This window comes from Nicotiana tabacum, chromosome 19 (genome assembly GCF_000715075.1).
Source record: "Nicotiana tabacum cultivar K326 chromosome 19, ASM71507v2, whole genome shotgun sequence".
Lineage (NCBI taxonomy): Eukaryota > Viridiplantae > Streptophyta > Magnoliopsida > Solanales > Solanaceae > Nicotiana > Nicotiana tabacum.
Window position 1 is genome coordinate 98279921 of NC_134098.1, and position 16096 is coordinate 98296016.

Here is a 16096-nt window from a genome sequence, read left to right on the forward strand (position 1 = left end):
TTAAGCCTACTTGCTTCAACAAGTAATTAAAGATAGGGTAAATTTCACATAGGATACCTGGAATAATGATTTATTGCATTGAAGTATCTAACTAGTAACTAAATCTTGTAATTAGAATACACCTAAGATGGATATAACAAAAAGTTGAAACTGATATATTATTATGTAAAAAACAATATTCAATACAAAATATATACAAATTACTGTATCAAAAAATCCAACTCGCGTGTTATCAACTTTTTACCATTACACAATGACTCGTGACTTTAACTACCATCCCAACAAATTACACCCATCTTTAATTTGTTTTGCAAACAAATTTTTGTTTGCTGCAAAGGATATCTTAAATACATTTTTTTTTACATAAATTTGATAAAGTTAATAAAGTTTAATCTTGATTATGATTTAAATTTATTTTCGAAGAACATAAGGAGTCATAAGAATCAATAAATGATAGTTGGATTACTTTTTATCCCACAATAATGGTATCAGTGCCAGCCGCCAGGAGGGATATAAGAGTGAATTAATTGATTTGAATGGATTTAATTATTATTCTTGAGCACTTAAAATGAAAGACCTCTTATTTGAGTCTATGCATTTACCGATTTTTGGAACTGAAAAATCAGAGGGTAAGACTGAAAAAAAGAGAGGACGTGAGAATATCTGTTTTATTAGATATCTGTTGAATAAAACGTTTACACTCAAGTAACTCGTGAGAAACTTACTTGGACTTTACTGGTTAAGCAAAATGAACTAGAAGCAGACTAGATCAGTTGTTCCTATTGACAAAAATGATGCAATTGAAATATAAACTTGGCAAAATACAAAATTGAACAGTCTGAAACTAACAGCTTGTTTGAATTGTTATTACGTGTCTGTTTTATAATATATCGTATCGTATTGTACTATATTATACTGAATTGTTTGATGAATATAACGTTTGGATAGATTGTATCGTTTGCCGTCGTTTTATGATATCACACACCAACAATACGAAAAATAAACATGCAATATTACTAAGAAAAAATAGGATACGAAATACAATTATTATATAAAAGAGTAGTGTAAAGAATAAAATATGAGTATTTAATAACAAGGAAGGGTAAGATGAGAGAAAAAAGCAAGGTAACGACGCCACCACACCAAATCCGCCGTTCCATAAAATAGCACTTTTCTTCGTTACGTAACAACGGATTTAACGATACAATATAATAAAATTTAAATAACAATCAAAACAAATATTATATTTAAAGTAACAATCCAAACAAGCTGTAATTGCATTCGCTAGCTGAAAAGTATATAAAATTTGTATATTTTTTTTTGTATATATATATATATATATTAAAACCACTAAAAATATACATTTTTTTAATAAACTTCTGAACTCGTTTCTGTTATTAATAATAAGAACTTTCTAATCCTTGGCCCTGGAAAACAACACGCTGATGAAAACAAGACGAAAATCTTATTATTAAGAAAAAGATGTACAAATACCACTCCATAGTTTTCACTTTATTCTACTTTATGGAGCAAACTAGTTATTGCCAACCTAACCATTCACAGTAGTCTCCACTGATTCCTTCTCGTAATTAATTTAAAGGAAAAAGAAAGATGGCCCCCCTCATATTTATGAAGAACGAGACATAATTGAAAATGTTGCACCTTGAATTTACTAGCATGGAAATGCTGTCTGTACTGTCTTAGCTGATGCAATTATTTTCCAGAAACTAATGGGTCTAGTTCGCGGATGGAATTAGAATTTGAAACTTTTGAATTTAGAGATTTTAATCTTTTAACTTTTTGAATTTTAAATTAATAAGTTATATATTCATAATTATTTTCTTAGTATTAATATAAAATTTAAACTAAAATTATTAAGTTTGACCGAACCATAAACTCCTTGCTAACTCTGCTCCTGGTCTAGTTCCTATCGGAATTAAGTAAGAGGACTCATTTGAGGAGATGAGTTCCTTTTCTTGATTTTTTCTTCGTTTGGTTGAGAGAACTACACGTAGCATTTTCTTGAAACTTTAACATTTAACACATGTACTTCATTTATAGTTTTAAAATATTAACGCAGATTTCCCTACTTTCAAGTTTCATTATTTCTGTAGTTTCAAATATCATGTAGACCTCTCAACTTTAAAGTTTTACGTAGCAAACTTCCCTTCGGTCCTGCTTGTTATTTTTGCCAATTGTTTTTTTTTTTTTTTTTAAAAGTTTGGCCGCACACTTTTAGGGCCCGCTTGGTTAGAAATATTTTTATTTTTTTTCGAAATCAATATTTGATGATGAAAATTTTAAATTTTATTTGAAGTTAAATTTCGAAATTTGAAATACTCCAAAAAGCTATTTTTCAAAATTTTCACTTCAAATCACTCACAAAAATTCAAAAACAGCTCCAAATTACATTCATCTCTAAACACAAGTCTAATTTTTAAATACCATTTTTTTTTAAAAATCATTTTTTACGAAATTTCACAATTATTATATCCAAACGCCCACTTAGAGCCCGTTTGGATATAAGATTTTTTTCACTTTTTTCCGAAAAAAATTCATTTTTTTCGAAATCAGTGTTTGCCATAAAATTTCCAATTTTCGCTTGAAGATGAATTTTGAAATTTCTCGAAAATTTGAAAAACTTTAAAAAGTTGTTTTTCAAAAATTTACTGAGATCATTCACAAAACTTCAAAAACAACCCAAAATTATATTAATGTCCAAACACAACTTTAATTTTCAAATACCATTTTCAAAAAATTTCACTTTTTTTTTTTATTTTACAATTCTTATGTCCAAACGCCCAATTAATCTCCAAAATATGCATTTTCCTTTTTTTGAAAAAGAAGCACTTTTAATCCATTAATTGCTAGCACTGTATTAGTTCAACTATTTGGCTAAAACAAATGGTGGACGCATGCTCTGGAGATAGTTATTCAATCACTTCCCACATCTGTTTTTGCTGCTAATTATTACTCCACCGTTAGCTTTCCTCTTAGTTTTGTTTCTGGTATATTCCCTTTTCTTTATCTTATATCCCAAAAAAAACTCTTTCTGTAGAGACGCATTTTCCACAACTTCTTTGTGAATGTGGTCTCATATATATATATATAGATCTTTACTTGACCGTTGACTTAGGTGGTTCATGCTATTGGCTGTATAAGAAAAAATTTCAAGATTCTCTGGTTAAAGTTCTCAAAGTGAATGTGCAGGTGACTGTGAGTTTCTTAATTTTGGACTATAAACACTTCACAAAGAGGTGTTGAAGCACTTCTCTTTCAATTGGAGAATGGAATTCGTAAATAGAGGCAACAAATTTGTCTGGCTTGATGGGGATGACTGAATAGGAGAAATGACAAAGGCATTTATGCTCATAAGAATAAATGAGATAGATGCTTACAAAACGAAACAAAATAATAATAACGCAGTATCTTCGCAAACTATTGCACATCGAGCAGATTATTCAATACCCAGTATGCACCCGAAGAATAGCTGAGGGTAGATTTTGTAATTATTTATCTACTTTACTTTATGTGACACAAAAACGACTAGAGAGTCAATAATTTTATACATATTTTACTATAAGAAATGCGTGATGTGTTGTAATTTTAAAATATATAAAGCTTAAAAAGATAATTCACTTTTTACCGTAAAGATTTCATATTTATAAGCTAATATAGCACTAATGTTGCTCAAATAGCACAAATAAAGATCTTTTCGGTCAAAATTTTCATTTGCTTTTAGTTTTAACTTTCGGACAGTAGAAGGGAAAAAAAATCACATCTACAGTATATTGATCAGTATTTAGGAACACGTGAATTAATAGGGTCCGATATTTATTCTTCACTCAAATTGGAAGGTGGCGGTCAAATATAGCAGTTATACGTTGATGGTGTTCGTTCATCAAAAGAAACCCACTTTGATTCAAAAAATCCACCTGAAAACCAAATCTACAATAACAAATCCCAGATTTTAATTGAATTTCTTATACATCACAAAACAATGCGATTAGTGACTTTCATATTTCAAGATTCGTCAACAATCTTTTCTTTCAAAAGTTTTTCAACCAAAACATAGTATGAAAATAGTTTTACATCATACCAAACACAACTTAAGGTTTTACATTTTGCTTATAACTTCATTCACATTTAGACAACATTTAGCAGACTTCAATATTCTTGCAACTCAGCATTAAGCATAGGTTATAGGGCAGCATCAGGCTGTCGATCTGGCGAAGAAGCTTGAAATTCTGGCAAAGCCTCACAGGAATCATATATCCTTGTTAAAGTGGGAAACTCGGACTGCACATAGACGACGTAAGGTGCATTGCAAATCAAATCACAGAACATTAGAGGTTATATTCCAAAAAGAATGCAAATCAAAAAAGCAATTATGTGTTGGTAGATATGCTCATTAAACCACCTGCTGATTGAGTATTTTGTGTTTTGTTTGTTTTCTTAGAAGGTTGTGGGGGAGGCTGAGGAGAGGGGAGTGAGCGGACAAGAAAGTTGAAGAAGACATTGTTAGATTCAATGACAGGACAGTATATATCCCCAGGGAAAAAGATGTGAAATGTTCTCCACAAAAAACCATAGAAAAGAAGTTGGTACTTATTTTTGGGATCTTTACACAAATAGCCGGCCATATTAATTGTTTACTTTTTCTAGCCATATACATAGATTATATATTGATTATACACAATTATACATATGTAATACATAAATTATACATTCACTGGCTATTTTTAGTTTAAGTAATAGGGTGAACAGCTATTTGGGTTAATCCTTCCTTATTTTTTGGTAATTCATTGGATATAAAGGTCCAAGGAATTTTAGTATTATAAGGAGGGGCGTGGGGTGAGGCTAGTGTTTTTTTAGAATTGCAAGTTGTAATAGTAAAGTGATTGTTAAAATACATGTAGAGGAAAATAACTAGAATCTGCAATTGGTTTAAAATATTTTCACTTAGTTAAGTGTTTTTCGAAGTCTGAAAGATCAAACTGAAGATGATGTTTATAAAGGAGAATATTTCATGAAAACGATTTACGTCATACCAAAGACACCATTGCCAAGAAACTAATTTACATGAAAATAGTAGTATTTCAAGATAACAAAACTCGACTCGGCCATCTCATAAGCTCGACATCCACCCGTATAAAATCAAACTCAGCTCATTTACTTTACAAACAAACAGAACTTGAGCCCCATGTCAAGGATGCTCAATTATCAGATAAACAAAGCTCGTGAAAGCTTAATTTCTCTCACTCAGCTTGACGCTTCACGAAAACTCAGGTAACTTGGAGTTTTCATTTTACTTATCGTTTTTCCTTAGTAGGTTTTGCTATGGCATCTAGAAAGTCTATGAGTGTTAATTGTACTCAAAGCAATGGGATAAGGGTGGGTCACGTAGACAAACAATGATTCGGAGTCAAGCTTCATGTCAACTAAGTTCACGAACGGAGCTCAAGCTTGGTTGTTTAGACAAATAATAAGCTGTGCCAAGCTCGACCATGGAAATTAATGGAGCAGAGAGTTTAATCTCAAACTCGAGCATGTGTATCAAACTAGTCCACCCCAGCATGGCTAGTATAATATGGTTAAGCAAGTTTGGAACTTTAGAGCATGTGTATCAAACTAGTCCAAATCATGTTGTAGGAAACAAAATCCCCTACAACAGACAACACAAGGAGGCCTAGTTGCCACATTCTTATCCTAGAATCTACAGGAAAAAGAATCATGATCTATAGCAAAAGAGTATCATCTTGTCTAAACACCAGAAGCTTAAGAAAATGGGCATATTGTCACCAATTAAGACGAATATTACCTCTATCCCGATCCCTGTGATAATATTTCTGACAATTAATCCAATAAATGTTCAATTGGATATCCAAATTTTTTGAAGCACATGTACAACTAACCATATTAAAAAAGTTACAGAGAATCAAGTTTTAATAACTCAATTAATAATATAGAAAACTGAAATCCAACTCATTTGATGCTTTCTCTATTATACAAGCTCTATTTACAAGCCCCAAACTACCCCGCTACATATAAAATATGCAAATCAAACTAACTCCTTATAACCAATCCAGTGAAACTATGTGAAATAAATTGGAACAAGAGACTCCAGATGATAAACATTCTTTTTTTTTTAAAGAACAACGATGAACATTCCTTTCTCAATCAGTACGATGGACATTATAGTACAATGATGAACATTCTTATGTACCAGAATAACTCAAAGCTCAAGCATCAAAATTAACTTGAAGGCTTTATTGGTGACATCTGTTTTTTCATGTGGACTAAATCGTTATGGGAAATAGACCATGCATAAAACTTAACCCACAGGAGTGCTTTTCCTACAATGGATACACAAGCAAGGATAGCCTGCTCGGCTTTACTTAGTTTCCCATTTTTACCTTCTTTCTTAAAATACTGGCGTTAGTTTCAAATTTTAAAACGTCAGCAAGGACGTGATTGTTCCATGAAATCCTAGATAAAGCCTAACAATACAACAATTCCATTGAGAATGGAGGAAGGAATTGTTGCGGAAGCCGAATATATAGAGAGTGATTAAATCACAACTACTATATCTAAAGGTAGCTAATAAATAGTAAATGAGACAATAATAAAAAAAAATACCAGAAATTAACGATGTTCGGCAAAATTTAATTTTTGCCTAGTACTCGGACACAATCAACTCAAACTTTATTTCACTCCAAAAAATACAAGTGAAATACTATAAGAGAGAAAGAAGATTCAAATGCCTGAGGAGATAAGAAGGCAAGTGAGAGATGATTTCAAATGAACAAAACCCTTGCTATTTATAGAAGGGAAATTGCCTTAATAATGTCATGCATGACATCATATTAAGTGTGAACATGCAATGTAAATGCATGAAAAATGCATCTACCAATTTCTTCCTAAAAGGAGGCTTCAAATGTTCACACTAGTTCACATTAATCTTGTCAAAATTCAACAAATCTCCACCTTGGCAAGATTCCACTTTTGCAATTTTCTCTTACTGATAAATTTTGATTGTATCTTCAACTTCAATCTTCAAAGTTCAACAATGTTGATCAAGTTCAAACAATGTTGAAACTTGATCGCAGTCACTACTTTTGTTAGCATATCGGTAGGGTTGTCTGTAGTCCGAATTTTCTGCACCATGACTCCACCTTCTTCTATAATATCAAAGTGATATCGAACATCAATGTGCTTCGTCCTTGCATGATAAACTTGGTTCTTTGCTAATTGGATAACACTCTGACTATCACAAAATAGTGTGACACTTTCTCGACCAATATCAAGATCTCTAAGCAACCCTTGAAGCCAAATTGCCTCCTTTACAGCATCCGTAATTGCCATGTACTCTGCCTCAGTAGTAGACAAAGCAACCGTTGACTGTAAAGTAGACTTCCAACTAACTGGTGCATTTGCAAAAGTGAAAACATAACCAGTAGTTGATCTACGCTTGTCCAAATCACCCGCATAATCCGAGTCACAATATACAACCGGATACTGACTATCTTCCTGCTCAAAAATCAATCCAACATCTACAGTATTACAAATATACCGTAGAATCCATTTCACAGCTTGCTAAAACGGATTTATAATACTCAAAACGACCGCCCGGGTAGTTACAGAAATATCAGGTCTTGTGCAAACCATTGCATACATCAAGCTACCAACGGCATTCGCATATGGCACTCTTGACATATACTCTCGTTCAACTTCATTCTTCGGCGACATAGCAGCACTAAGCTTAAAGTGAGAAGCAAGAGGAGTGCTAAACGACTTTGTGTTCTCATTCATGCCAAATCGATCTATTACTCTCTTCAAGTATTATTTCTGAGATAGATAGAGTTTCTTTGAATGTCTATCTCTTTTTATCTCCATGCCAAGAATTTTCTTCGCCTCACCTAAATCCTTCATCTCAAACTCCTTTCTTAGTTGAATCTTCAAGTTCTCAATTTCCTCTTGACTTTTGGAAGCTATCAACATATCATCAACGTATAGGAGAAGATATATGAATGATCCATCTTCAAGCTTGCGCAAATACACACAATGATCGTATTTGCTTCTTCTGTACTTCTAATACGGGCCTTTTCCACAGAAAAGGGGAATCTTGTGTTCCAATAGAAGCAGAAGTGATGTGGATTATTCAAGAATCGAAGTCGATTCGCCCGCAAAAACTTTTTTTATTGCGGATCCATTGCAGGAAAGGGATAATGTGCAACTTCGAATTGTCAATTATATCCTTTATGGAAATGGCGCAACATAAACTTGTCAAATCGTTTGTACTATTGTCTAGAAGATTGTTTCAATCCGTACAACGATTTTCAAGTTTGCACACCATATTTTCCTTTTCAGCAACTTTGAATCCTTCTGGCTGAGTCATATAGATTTCCTCTTCCAAGTCTCCATGTAAAAATGCAGTTTTTACATCTAACTGAACTAGTTCCAAATTCAACTGTGTTACCAAAGCCAACAAAACTCTAATGGAGGAGTGTTTCACGACTGGAGAAAACACCTCATTGTAATCAATTCCCTCCTTTTGAGCGTACCCTTTGGCCACCAATCTTGCTTTGCAGCGAACATCTTCTTGGTTAGGAAATCCTTCTTTCTTTGCAAATACCCATTTGCACCCAATTGCTTTCTTGCCCTTCGGGAGATTGGCCAATTTCCATGTGCGATTCTGATGAAAAGGACTGTATTTCTTCATTCATGGCAATCCTCCACTTATATTCTTCTGAAATTTGGACTGCGTCTTCTTTATAAGTGGTAGGAACACCATCAGCTATAATTGAGGCTGCACAAGCCACCGTCTCTATGAGACAATTAGGTTTCTTTATTGTTCTTTTTGGCTTGCTGGTTGCTATTGATTCAAGCTGTTGTTGGGGTTCCTGAGTTGGAATCTCCCCTTCCACTGACTCTTCTTCCGAGGGAAAATCTTCTATTGTTTCCTCTTTTTCTCCCTGTGTTGGAAAAATTAATTTTTCCTCAAACTACACCTGCTTTGAAGTACCATCAGTTTGTTTGACATCTTCAACTGTCACCTTATCTGTTATGGCAGATTCATCAAAGGTAACATCTCTGCTGAATATAATTTTTCTTGTCTCTGGACACCATAATCGGTATCCTTTGACTCCAGAAGTAATCCCCATAAATATAGCTTTCTTTGTCATCGGATCCAATTTTGACTCTTTCACATGATAGTATGCAATTGAGCCAAACACATGCAAAAAATTATAATCTTCAGCAGGTTTTTCATACCATTTTTCAAATGGTGTCTTGCCTCCAATAGCGGCAGATGGTAGACGATTAATAAGGTGGCATGCATATGTTATTGCCTCAGCCCAAAATTCTTTGCCCAAGCCAGCATTGGACAACATACACCGAACCTTCTCCAACAAAGTCCGCTTTATGCGTTCTGCCACTCCATTTTGTTGTGGTGTATTTCTGATGGTGAAATGTCTCAAAATGCCATCATTTTCACAAATCTTATTGTAAAGATCATTTTTGTATTCTCCACCGTTATCTATGCGAAGACACTTTATCTTTCTGCCTGTTTGAGTCTCTATCATCGCCTTCCATTTGAGATAAATTCCCAGCACCTCATCTTTGGTTTTCATAGTATACACCCACACTCTCCGGGAAAAATCATCAATAAAGGTTACAAAATAGTGTTTCCCACCTAATGAAGGTGTTTTGGAAGCACCCCAAACATCAAAGTGAACATAATCCAAAATACCTTTAGTATTATGGATTGTTGTTCCAAATTTAACCCTTGTCTGTTTCCCCTTGACACAATGCTCACAAAACTCCAAATTGCAAGTCTTTACTCCTTTTAACAATCTTTGATCTGATAAAATCTTCGAGGATTTTCCTCCAGCATGTCCCAAGCGCATGTGCCATAACTTGGTTGCTTCTGCCTCCTTGTCATCACTGGATGTCACTGTTGCTATCCCAATAACAGTACTACCGTGATAGTGGTACATGTTATTATTTTGCCGAATTCCCTTCATTACCACTAGTGCACCGGAGCATATTCTCATTATCCCATTTTCTGCAACGACTTTGAGCCCCTTTGACTCTAGGGCTCCTACAGAAATGAGATTTTTCTTCAATTCCGATACGTATCGAACATCTATTAATGTTCTGATCAATCCATCATGGTTCCTTAATCGGATTGAACCAATACCATATGCGGTAAGAGGATTGTTATTCGCGGTGTGAATAACTCCACATTTCCCTTCTTGAAAATCAATGAACCAGTCCCTGTTGGGACATATATGATAGCTACAAGCTAAATCCATCAGTCATTCAGATGGTTTGAATGGCTCAGTTGTAACTAGTGAGAAATCAGAGTCGTTACAATCAGCTACATTTGAATCCATGACAGCCTTCCCAGTATTAGGTTTGTCCTTGTTTTCCAACTTTGGACAGTCTTTCTTCCAGTGCCCCTTTTCTTGGCAAAAGGCGCATTCATCTTTGCTGGGTCTGGATCTTGACTTGGATCTTGCTTTCTTCGTTCTCATATGATTTTGAGAATGACCTCTCACGACCAGTGCTTCTCCTTCTCCACTCTTTTGTTTTTCTCTCTTTCTTTGTTCATAGCTGTACAAGGCAGAACAAACTTCTTTGAGAGACACTTCATCATTCCCATGAAGTAGAGTAGTTTCGAGGTGCTCGTACTCATCGGGAAGTGAACTTAATAACATTAAGGCCATATATCCATCACTAAAAGTCACGTCCATATTCTGCAAATCTGTCGCCAACTTATTAAAGCTGGTGATATGATCATTCATTGTAGTACCAGGAACATATGTGAAGTGTAACGGTCTTTTTTCATGTAAAGTTTATTTTGACTGTTTTTCTTTAAGAATTTATCCTCCAACGCATTCCACAATTTATTTGCAGAAGTTTCTTTTGTGTATGGATACTTCTGTTCTCTTGTGAGGTAAGATCGAATGATACCACAAGCAACGCGGTTGATAATCTTCCAATCTCCTTCTGCGATATTGTCTGGTTTATTTTCTTCTATGGCAATATCTAGCCCTTGGTGAAAAAAGACATCAAGAACCTCCGCTTGCCGCATCCCGAAATGTCCTGACCCGTCAAAAATTTCAACTGCAGATTTCGCATTTGACATAATTCTTGTCATAAGCGAAGATGCCAACGACGTATTACTGACACCCGATGTGCACTCTTCATTTTTATTATCTCCCATTTTGCTACAGATACTATTTATTTGCTGACAGTACAGAACACCAAAGTAATTCTTTTCTAATGTGGAAGTTCAGACTATGCTGCAACCACAGAGCATACTAAGATAGAACCTTGGCTATGATACCAATTGTTGCGGAAGCCGAATATATAGAGAGTGATTAAATCACAATTACTATATCTAAAGGTAGCTAATAAATAGTAAATGAGACAATAATAAAAGAACACCAAAAATTAACGAGGTTCAGTAAAATTTGATTTTTGCCTAGTCCTCGTACACAATCAACTCAAACTTTATTTCACATCCAAAAAATACAAGTGAAATACTACAAGAGAGAAAGAAGATTCAAATGCCTTAGGAGATAAGAAGGCAAGTGAGAGATGATTTCAAATGAACAAAACCCTTGCTATTTATAGAAGAGAAATGGCCTTAATAATGTCATGCATGACATCATATTAAGTGTGAACATGCAATGTAAATGCATTTACCAATTTCTTCCTAAAAGGAGGCTTCAAATGTTCACACTAGTTCACATTAATCTTGTCTAAATTTAACAGGAATGATATAATTTCCTGAAGCTCTAGTGATATAGCGGATAAATGTTAGGAGACGGTTAGGGAAAAAGCAAATAACATACTTATATCAAGAGAATCAAGGGGAACTTCCAAAGAAACTTACCACCAAAACCTTTTTGTATGTGAAATTTCGCCCATGATTGTTTCTCTTCAGGACCAACCCTTTCCTCCATGTATCTCTGAAAAATGAATGACAACCATTATTTTCCCTGACAAAACAACTTCCTCGACCACTCATAGCACAGAAAGGAACTGCTGGAACCAGAGAATACCAGCACCGACAACATATGAAGTGGCTGCATGCTAGAGCTGACAATATTTGCTGCCTGCAGAGAATAAAAAAGGCATGCACAGTTTTTATCCTAGTCTTAACCAACCTTGCTGCGTAGTACATATTTTGTGACAACAAATTTCCCACAAGTCTTCATCAACCTTAAATGTGGAGAAAATATATATCACCCTTCTTCGAGATATCTTGCCCTTATGGATTCAAGATAATGAGTAGACACATGCAACACAATAAGCTCGTTTTTATTTTTAAAATATTTTTCTTCAAAATGTCCTTTAAGGACTTCTTTTCCTGATTAGTTCATAATGCCCTTTGAGGACTTCTGACTGAAGGATCCACAGGCACTTAGATCTAACCTGAAGATTGAGAGCTCTTAATTGAGATTCAACTGGCAACGGGCGTCTCTGATGATACTTCTCTTCTAAATACTAGCCACACAGAAAAGAGATTAGCACACAACTGAATCATTTATGATGCTGCCAGGGTTAGGAATCAAAGAAGAATGCATGAGCTTAAAAGATCTTATTCACACATAAAAGAACCTGCTAGTAAAATTGCATAGGAGTCCGAAATGACCACATCGCCATCAACCAATACAGGAACGTAATGAAGAGGATTTAATTTCTCAAACTCTGCAAATTATGCTTATGATATTAGTCAGATATAATGATGCAACAAAAAAATAACGCAGATACCACCAATATTCTATTCTGGAAGAGTTGCACAAGTTCTGAAACTATGCTAGTGAACCACTGATTGCTACAGAAGATTGTGTTTATGGTCACGTTAGGGTAAAAATAAATGGAACAAAACTTTATCACATTACTCTTAACTGGTATCACAATCTTAAGCAGTAGAAATCTGAAGTAGAAACTAGCTTTCCATAGCTCAATCAAGAGAGAATGTCCTCTAATGTAATGAAGTAGACGCTTCGTCTCCTTTGCTTTTTCTGGATTAAGTTTGTCTACTTTGATTCTTTCTACTATCCAAACACGGCAAGAGCTTGCGCATGTATACCTATGCTTAATCAAACCGAGGCTACCTAATCACATAATATTTACAGATTTCACATAGTAAGACTTCCTGTTACTTATTGGATGCCTTGATCCTTTGACTTAAAAAAGGTCTTATATTACACGAAGAATCAGGCACCGTAAAACAGAGAGCTAAATCGTACTAGAAGTTATTAATTTTTTTTTTTTGAGAAGGTAAAGATTTATTATAACAGTACCAAGATGGTACTTAGAGATACAGAGAACATTCCAAAACAACAAACACTCCCTACATCCCACTTAGCGAATCCAAGAAATCCATAAACTGATACAAATCCATTAAGGAGCCACCATTGCACCAATAATATAAATTATGAATACATTTATTCTTAATTCTAGAAATACGATTCCTATGCCCATTAATGCAAGCATTGTTCCTTTCCAGCCATAAGGATCACAAGATGCACAATGGAATGGTCCTCCATATCCGCTTTAGCTTTCTGGGTACATTTTGGACTTGCCACTCTTCCAACAAACTCCTCACCGTCTGTGGCATCACCCAGGAAATGCCACAAATAGTTAAGAATAACTCCCACCATTGTCTGGATATTCTACAGTGGAGGAAGAAATGATTCACTGTTTCCTGATTCTCTTCACATAAGTAGCAACTAGCATCTATTACACAAATGGAATCCCCTTTTCTGCAAGTTATCTTGAGTCAAACATGCAAAGAAATATCCTTTCAATAATTATTAATTACTGAAAGGATATTTCTTTGCATATAAGGAATTTAGGATACTGGCCCAGCATCCTTACCAAAGAAAGTGTGTGATTAAATGGGCATATATCGCCGTAGAGAGGAGTAATCTTAGTCATATCAGAGAAAGGTCAATTGGACAATTCTTTGCTGTCTTGGAGAGGAGGGTAGGGTTGAGCTACAAAAACATGATATCAGGACCTAAAAAAACAGCTGTTATTTTAAGATAAATTTGGAAGATATGCTGAGAAAAGGATACCCTGTGGATAAAAATGGGGAAGATGAGATCTTATTGGGACCGGCAAAATAAAGAACGTCAGACAGATATGGTGACCTCATGAAGGTTCCTGGGGTTGTAGAACCCACAGACAATGAGATTTTTTTTGTTCTGATTAGTCACACTGATCAGAAACAGCCAAATAACTTATTCTTACCCTTCAGGGAAATAGCTGCTAGTTCTGCGCATCACTATAACAATCATGAGTTAAAAGCCACACAAGCTAGTGTTATAAGTTTTGCCAGAAAAGTCAAATGGCTTTTTTTTAATCGTTAAGAAACTAAGTTAAACAGCTTATTCATATTCTTTTTTGAGATGGCCGCTACTTATGTTCATCGCTATTATAATCAAGAGCTATAAGCTTTTTGTTTATAAGTAATCATGAACTATAAGCAAAAGCTCCACCTAAAAGGGCTTACATAGACTAGGAAGAACCATGACATTGAACCATCAATCACATCTGATGTGCTTATTGTAACAAAATGTGCCAGCTCCTACTATCTCTATGTCTAGTTAAGCAGATAATATCTAATTATCACAGGAGAAAGATAATGCCAATATTCAGGCGCGATTTAAGCATCTTCTGAGACATTCCGGACGCACCACAAGGAATGAGCTTTCTTGGAATTCATTATCTGCATCTTCTTTTATCAACACAATATTGCATTTCAAGATAAGCCTTTGGTACTTCTGACCAAGCAATTCAATTAAATGACTAGCAAAAAATCAAACATAATACTTGAAGTGAACTGTTCTCCTTTGTCAATGTTGACTGCTCTATATTCATAAGAAATCCCTGTGCACCCCAGAAACTAAAACACAAAGTTAGCAATCAAACAGTTCCTCATTTGAAAAACCAAGAAAAGAAACTGCATAAAAATTGTATCTTAGTAGGAGGGAAATAGCCAAGAATAGACCTTTGAGGTTCAAGGCAAAGCGAACTCTCCAAGAACATGAACTTTGCCAGAAAGAATACAATATAATCTTTGAAACCCATGTTGAATCAGCAGCCATCTTCTGCCAAAATTCATTGAAATTTGAATTTACTATATAAAAAAAGTAAGCCTTCAGTTTCTTGTTCAACTCAAAATTTGCTCCTTTCAACTGTGTGTTTTTGGTGTGGGTGTGTGTGAAAAAAGAGAGAGAAAATTGTACCTGGGAGTAATTGGATTCCATGGATGAAGATGAAATGGGAACAGCTGATGAAGCATTTGGTAGTTGGAGTTTCAGTGTGAGAATAATCTGCACCAAACCACCTTTGAAAACAGTACCTCGGAAAATTGTCACCTTTGACTAATTTAAGATAAGATCTGTTAATTTGCAATAACATTGGTGGATTAATCCTCATTGCTCTACTCACTCACTTTAGTCAAATTTACTGTTTCAGCTCTCTGCTATAGATCTAAATTCATAAAGGTGGAGGATGTTTTATTTAGCATAAATTGCCTTATAATGTGACTCACTAGCAAATACATCCTTTATTTTAAAATCAAATAGTTTCATCCTCTTAATTATGAAAATTGTACAAAAATATTAGCTTGACTAATGTTTTCATTTATTTACTAGAGTGCTAAGAGTTTAGTTTAAAAAACATTTCAGTTGAAATTTCTTATTCACGTATTTAATTAAAACAGGAAAAACCATCTTTTTGAAAAATATATCTTAAAAATTCCTAAAAATAGGAAATGAACACAAAATACTTAATTAAGCTATACCAATAATTATTTCTCCATTTGTCCTAATTTACTGGTATAGTTACTACTTGAAGTGTCAATTTTTTTTTCTTTCACCGCAATTTTTTTTTTATGTCTTTTAAATATCTTAAACTGTTAATTATTATAATTTATATTATTTTTATATTTTTTTAAATAAAAAACTTAAAAATTTTATGCCTGAGTTCACATTAAAAATTAGATAGTCTGACTATCACACTATCGAATTTCAAATCATGTTCAATAAAAATGGAACGGAGTAAGTAA

General features: G+C 34.3%; 1 protein-coding gene across 9 annotated transcripts; it reads right to left on the reverse strand.

Moving 5' to 3' along the window:
• Positions 1 to 3968: 3968 nt before the first annotated feature.
• On the reverse strand, positions 3969 to 15550 carry LOC107831340 (glutathione S-transferase 1-like). 9 transcript variants are annotated; one of them, XR_012702865.1, is made up of 7 exons: positions 15273 to 15550; positions 15035 to 15163; positions 12634 to 12723; positions 12448 to 12519; positions 12075 to 12128; positions 11906 to 11981; positions 3969 to 4299 (listed from the first exon to the last, which is right to left on the reverse strand). XR_012702865.1 is itself a non-coding variant. In XM_016659103.2 (7 exons), the coding sequence occupies exons 1-7, from the start codon at positions 15463 to 15465 to the stop codon at positions 4268 to 4270; spliced, it is 639 nt and encodes a 212-aa protein (XP_016514589.1). In that variant the 5' UTR covers positions 15466 to 15548; the 3' UTR covers positions 3969 to 4267. The 9 variants fall into 9 exon arrangements, 3 of the variants coding, with proteins under 3 accessions (XP_016514589.1, XP_016514591.1, XP_016514592.1); XM_016659103.2 differs by having other exon boundaries at positions 12448 to 12512; positions 15273 to 15548; XM_016659105.2 differs by having other exon boundaries at positions 12448 to 12512; positions 15035 to 15134; positions 15273 to 15538.
• Between the last annotated feature and the right edge of the window lie 546 nt (positions 15551 to 16096).

Coding starts and splice junctions, on each gene's coding strand:
- LOC107831340 (XM_016659103.2), bottom strand. CDS start 15,465: ATGAGGATTAATCCACCAATGTTATTGCAAATTAACAGATCTTATCTT. Junction 12,129..12,447: donor TAAGAGCTCTCAATCTTCAG/GTTAGATCTAAG, acceptor TATTCTCTGCAG/GCAGCAAATATTGTCAGCTC. Junction 11,982..12,074: donor TTCATATGTTGTCGGTGCTG/GTATTCTCTGGT, acceptor TTCATTTTTCAG/AGATACATGGAGGAAAGGGT.